General features: G+C 50.7%; 2 protein-coding genes and 1 non-coding gene across 3 annotated transcripts; 1 reads left to right on the top strand and 2 right to left on the bottom strand.

Moving 5' to 3' along the window:
• Positions 1 to 751: 751 nt before the first annotated feature.
• On the bottom strand, positions 752 to 940 carry DICSQDRAFT_38309 (uncharacterized protein; the record flags this gene model as incomplete). Its single annotated transcript, XM_007365451.1, has 1 exon — positions 752 to 940. A coding segment is annotated over one exon (189 nt), but the record flags the coding sequence as incomplete, so codon positions are not given.
• A 1,921-nt stretch (positions 941 to 2,861) lies between these two features.
• Positions 2,862 to 3,474, bottom strand: DICSQDRAFT_59826 (uncharacterized protein; the record flags this gene model as incomplete). Its single annotated transcript, XM_007365450.1, has 3 exons — positions 2,862 to 3,029; positions 3,152 to 3,358; positions 3,424 to 3,474. Coding segments are annotated over 3 exons (426 nt in total), but the record flags the coding sequence as incomplete, so codon positions are not given.
• Positions 3,475 to 5,993: 2,519 nt separating this feature from the next.
• Positions 5,994 to 6,064, top strand: DICSQDRAFT_t82. Its single transcript has one exon. It is a non-coding gene; the product is annotated as a tRNA-Cys (tRNA).
• Positions 6,065 to 6,275: the final 211 nt, after the last annotated feature.

The following is a 6,275-nucleotide window of genomic DNA, read 5'->3' as shown; positions in this document are numbered from 1 at the left end:
TTTCCTGTCCACCTTTATTCCGACAATCGATCTGCTATTGCGCTCGCCAAGGACAACACATACCACTCTCGCACGAAGCATATCGACATTCGTTTCCATTTCATTCGCGAGGCCGTTGACAACCATGACGTCATTCTGGAACACCGCCGCACAGAGGACATGCCTGCCGACCTGTTCACGAAAGCTTTACCCCGCGCAAAGCTCCAGCACCTCTCTGAGTTGTTCGGTCTGCGTCCGCTTTGAGGGGGCGTGTTGTATTTCCCGGCACCGGTCAAAGCGCACGCGCCCTCCTGACGTCGGTATTTCCCTTTTTGTACTTATTTGTGGTTCCTGTACCTTTTTTGATCGTTGCGACACACGTCCGATAGTACCTTACGACATTGCTCATATACGCGAGACCTCCCGTCCATCCACCTCACCGTTCGTACCCCGAACGCTGAGGTGAGCCCATTCTCCGTACTATACCGCACGTCCTATTCACTTACATTACGTAGCAATTACATTCGTTTATATTACAGGTCTGCTACGATATTCCACTTACACCGTTCGTACCCCGAACGCTGAGCAATTACATTCGTTTATATTACAGCTCGCCGGGCGGCTCGAAACCTTATAATGAATCCTCGTCATCAGGATCATCGTCACCCTCACTTGAGCCCTTATCGGGTACTGCGGAGACATGGTCAATTGTAGAAACATCATCCTCGTCCTCCTCGTCTGATGCGGAGGTACCAGGGATCTCGCGGAAGAGAAGCTCCTGCCGGATCATACATTTCAAACCTTGCGGTGCTTCGACAATGTCACCTTTTAGCCGGTTCCGTCGCTTGCTAATCGTGATCCCTGCCGAGGAGAAGGCTCGCTCACTTGAGACAGAGGACGCCATGATGGAGAGGTAGTCACGGGCAAGAGATGCCCAGACAGGATGGCGAGTTGCATTGACCTACGGAGAATATATAAGTGCTGTTCATAGACATCAAAATACATGAGAGTTTGCTTACACCCCACCATCCGACAATAGTTCGCGACCCGAGCTCTTCAGGAGGAGTCTCGAGATAGACATTGAACCCGGGACGCCACGCCTCACTGTCGACCTCTGGGGTTGTTGACAACGCCATAGATGCAGGGTCTAGTGAGCCATCATGGCCATGTTCATCGTCCGAAAGTTCTCCGAAGAGCCGCTGTAGCCTGGTTGCACGAGTGGCGGAACCTGCGGTCACTGTCTTCTTGACGAAGCTTTGGTTTGCGCTAGATTCGGATGAGTACATCTCGTTATACCGCTCCCTGTACTGTAAGATGCAAGCTTAGATCAAATTAAAACTGAGTGAACGGAACAAATACAATGTCTTCAGCACGTCGCATAACAGTCTTGTACAGCTCATCGTCCCAGTGCTTCCTGAGATATATGTTCTTCTGTGAAGGGTCAAGTACTGAGTAATATGGATAAACAGATACGTTAGTGCACAATCAAAGGCTTTGTCCGTTGTCACTTGATCTCGGTGAGATTTGACTAAATTTACGACGAATCGATAGACAACTTACACATAGCCATAGTATATATGTCAGAGACGTCAGTCTTCGAGTAGTAGTTGGAGATCGTTGCAAGCCCAGCTTCAAGAGCCTCCTTGAACGGTGCATACTGTGTCCGGGCAATGCAGCGTGTCCATGCCGTGTGGAGCGCTTCGAGCGCAGGGAGCGCATGGTGGAGTGTTGGTGCTTGATCGGATGAAAATGATTGCTGTGCGTCATCTGCATACTAACAAGATGACGATATCAGTATCTCAATGACATGTGAACCTCACTTGAACGACTGTACATACTTGGAGAAGCTGCGTCAGACTTCGTACACGACTCCATTCCTCGTCTGAAAGCTCCATCTGCAGGAGCCGCTGGCGCTTTTCGTGGTCATTTTCGGCGCCGCCAATTGCGAGAACAAACTTGTTAACATGCTACAGTATACGATTAATCTACATACAGATCAGTCAGATTCCCCATAATGCTCACCGGTTGTAACAAGGATGTTCGCTTGAGCATCTAGTAGGTCGACGACCAACGGGTCGGACTGTCGAGAAGAAGCTGTAGTGGGCGTGTGATATTCTTCTTGCGCTGGATGCGAAGAAACACCTCCTTGCGCTTCGATGAAGATTTCGCCTGAGAAACCAGAAGTGAGCAACAAGTGTTGTGCCGCAAAACATTGCTGACAGCTATACCTTGACAGATAGAGCACGGACTAGGCCAACTTCATCGCGTCGCCTAACAGAGTGCTGCACATGAAGCTCGTGGTCAGGTGAAGCGGGATCGTAATATTTTGATTTGCTATGCTTTGCAAGAAGAGCCTGTGTTACGAGGTTAATGATATGCTCAAGGCACCTGCAAATCGCCACTGTTGAGCTAACATATGCAAGATCATACATGCACAATCCTCACCGAACACGACGCTCGACTGGGTCGTAATCTTTGCCGGTCTTCTCAGTGTTGTGCGTTCCGAACTGCTGCATCATAGTGCCGTTGTTTGTTGCATTATCACATGTCACATACCCGACCTACATACACAACATAACTCACTCACACGACATAGCCAGTAGAATACATGTAGCGTACCTTATGCTCGATGCCTACTCGGGTGATCACCTTGAAGAGCGCCTGACCAAGACGAGCACCATTGTGCGCATTGTTCATTTGAACAAAGCCAAGGAGTGCGTTCTGAAGCTTCCAGGTACCTGCCTCCGTCTCCTCAATCCAGTGGCCTGTGACAGCAAAATAGCCGTCTGAGTTTGATGCCTGCCATGCGTCACATGTGAGGTTGACGCGACCCGAGACAGCGTCACTCTGAAAGTAAAGTAAGTAGATATAGAGGGGAGGGCTTAGAAACGTACATTGAGACACTTGCGGAGCTTCGTAAGGTTATCTTTGAATAACGCGATAATCGCCTGGCGGGTTTGTTTGCGCTTCGGGATTGTGACGCCATTAGTTGCTCGCGCGGCAATAGCAATCATGTTCTTGAACGCAGGGTGTTCCATCGCATGGATGGGCTGAAACCAGGGAGTCAGTCTCAAGCAAGTGGTAGTACTAAGAGTCGATGATGCGGATGACACAGACGGGCATACTCAAGACATTGATCTCTGTACTAGTCAAGTGAACAACGCAAACGTACCTGATCAGTTGCAATCAGCCACTCAATGGCGGCTTGCCGGAATAGGGTGTCCGTATACTTGACCATGTTCTCTTCGGCCAACCGCTCCTTGACATGGGAGTCAAGACGCGACTGATTTGCTGGTGCCTGGCCGGTGCGTCGTGCCTTGCTGTCTTTCGGAAGCATTGATTCGAAATTGTTCTTTTCCGCCCATGCTTGATAGGTACCCTGTCAGACAACCAAAATCAAGCAGTTACTGTACATGAGAGACTGAGAGTGAGACCGGAACATACCGCATGTGATGCTTCCAAGTGACGCCGTGCGGTCGACACATCAGCGACAAGACGAGCCTTAATTCCTTTTTTCCTACATCATATGAATCAATTAGCAAAACAAGTAAGATCAGTATGCGATTGTGAACCAAGAGTACTCACTTGCACAAAAGGCAGTCGCGATAGCGCTTGGTGCCCTGAAAGTAAACATCAGAGCAGAAATGCGCGATATCACGCATCTTGTCTTCACGCCGGGCCTGCGAGGACTCATCGACATCCAACATCTCGATGTCTGCCAGGAGTCCAGACGTGTCAAGGTCTTGAGGGTTGCCGATGTCCAAGGGGGAGGTGGAACGAACAGAGCGACCGCTTGATTGCGCGGTATCCTTCTCCTTCCCTAGATAGAGCATTGGAGTCAGTCATAGGTCCACATACGTTGATGAGACGATAGCAATGAACAGATACATACCCTTCAAGGGCAATGGGTGCCTTGTACGTACAACAACACCCTCCTCGTCCTCTACTTCAGTGACGGATGGCGTTGGCATGTGTTTCTTTGCCGGGCCGCCTGCTGCTTCCGGATTAGTATCGACAACTGCAAGCAAAAGAGATATCAGTATACACGATGTACAGTCCGACACCAGATCACCCCGTTGTCGCATCAAAGCAGGATCCAGCAACACAGTGAGATAACTACTCACCATTACAGCCTCTGCCGGACACCGGGATTCCAGCAGCTGGATCTCCTGAAAATGCAGTCTCTGCACTGCGCTTGGTGCCCGCTCTGGATGCTGTGGGGGAGTCGCGGTTCTGAGGGCATGGGATTGACTGAGATGAAGGGACAGAGGGAGGGACAGAGGGAGCGGTGGGGGTAGACGGCAAGCCATCCTTGGCTGTGCGTCGAGCGGCTTCCCTGTGGGAGAAAACCTCGTGTTCGGCGGCATTGGAAGCGTCAACGAGCTTCTTCGAGGGGACGAGCTTCCGCTTTGGGCGTGTGTCGGACACTTCCATCGTGCTTGTGGCCAAATTAGGACCAAGGTTATGTCAAGTAAGAACTCTATTCCGGCGTCGAGTGCTACTGTACAGTTTATGCGAGCCCCGATCTCAGCCACTCGGCGAGCTCCTCCCCCTCTCTCGTACAGCCACAAAGCCCGGGCTTGAGGGCTGGGCTTGGGCTTTCAGAAATCGAAGCCGGGCCCTCAAGCCCTCAAAGCCCTGTAACGGGTCGGGCCGGGTTGGGCTATTTAGGGCCGGGTACCCGGGGCTTCAGGGCTTGGAGCCCGGCCTTGCACAACACTACCCGCGATAGGATATCCATCGCTATCTGGGAAATAGCGGTGAAGTGAATTTGCAGAGCATCTCATAGGTGAGCAGTTCTCCGAGTCGAGAGTCTTAGAGGATAGCGCAAAGACACGTACATGCCTGTGAGTTGTGATAGTGCTGAGTTATTCCAAGAGTTCTGGGGCGATGTAGCACTGCCCAATATTCGGATTGTTTTCCCTTCTCTCTCTCAGTCTAGACTTCAACGGCGTGGAAGATGACATGCAGTGTCAGCATGCTATGTACCACTGCACGTGAGTAAGCTCCGCCCCTAACGCTACGACAAAGTACACCACGTCGAGAACCTTTGCATGATATAGCTATGTTAGGGTTGTAGTATAATGTAGGCCGCCTGGCGTAAGGGCAACACATCTGACTACGAGCAGACCTTGAGACTTCGATACGTCAGATATTCTGCACGCTGATACAGCTTGGACGAGGTCATCGAGGAAGGAGGGCAGACGTACTTATACATGATGGTGGTAGAGAGAATCGTTACTTAGCGGCCGTTCCGGAGGGGTCAATGTGGCGGTGCTGCGGAAGGTTTGATTCGCGCTTGTGAGGCGCTTGTGAGGCCCCTTTCGAAGGGCCACCCCCTGCCAGTCTTGCGATGTAGAGTCGTGGGTCGCCGTGCATTTGATTTGCTACTCTGCCCACATAGGATGACTTGCACGACTATATGAAGCGAATATCTGCTGTGCTCGTCATCTCAACCTTCTCTTTGAGTCCAACCTCTCGGGCAACTTCATTGTCATGCTCAAATCGCGGCCATTCCACTATTGCGTAGAACCAATACTTTCCAGGATGCACCGGTGTTTACAGATAGATGATACATTTAGGCTCACCTTCAACGAGCATGAGGATCTGACCTACGACCTAGTCATTCCCGACTTGCTACGCTCACGCAGTCTCAGTACCATCTGCGCCCTCGCGGCTCTTGCTCAGACTTGTAGAGCATTCAATGAACCTGCTCTGGACATCCTCTGGCGCCATATTCCTGATTCTTTCTTCCTGATCAGCCGGATTCTCCCAAAAAGAAGTCATTTCATCGTTCGCGGTGAATATGAAGAAAACGCTACTCTAGTATGTTAGAATATGATGCCATGCGCTTTAGGCGCTGACATTCGGATTCGCTCGATGTGCAATATGTCTCTCTATCCACTACATTCACCATCTCTATCCCCTCGTGCGCAAGCAACCTGCCTCTAGGGTTTTCAGAATGTAGCATGGTAGTGTACTGTTGGAATCTGTAGGATTCACACTCTAGTATCGGTTGGATGGTGTAGTGGTAACACCTCCCAGCGCATATGGGATGACCCGGGTTCAATCCCCGGTCTGACCAACTTTTCATTGTTCAACAGGTTATGAGCCCTGTGTGACGCTTCGAAGGGAGCAGGGTCAGAGAACCCCTGCCTCGGGAAATGTGCCTGAGGGTAACTTCATTTGGAAAAGTTGGTTCCTTGATTGATCACCAGAGTGTGACTTCAGGGGGAGTGTTGGAATCTGTAGAATTCACACTCTAGTATCGGTTGGATGGTGTAGTGGTAACACCT

Source organism: Dichomitus squalens (assembly GCF_000275845.1).
Source record: "Dichomitus squalens LYAD-421 SS1 unplaced genomic scaffold DICSQscaffold_12, whole genome shotgun sequence".
NCBI classification, from domain to species: domain Eukaryota; kingdom Fungi; phylum Basidiomycota; class Agaricomycetes; order Polyporales; family Polyporaceae; genus Dichomitus; species Dichomitus squalens.
The sequence above is the reverse complement of the archived record's forward strand: the minus strand, read 5'-3'. Positions and strand labels throughout refer to the sequence as shown.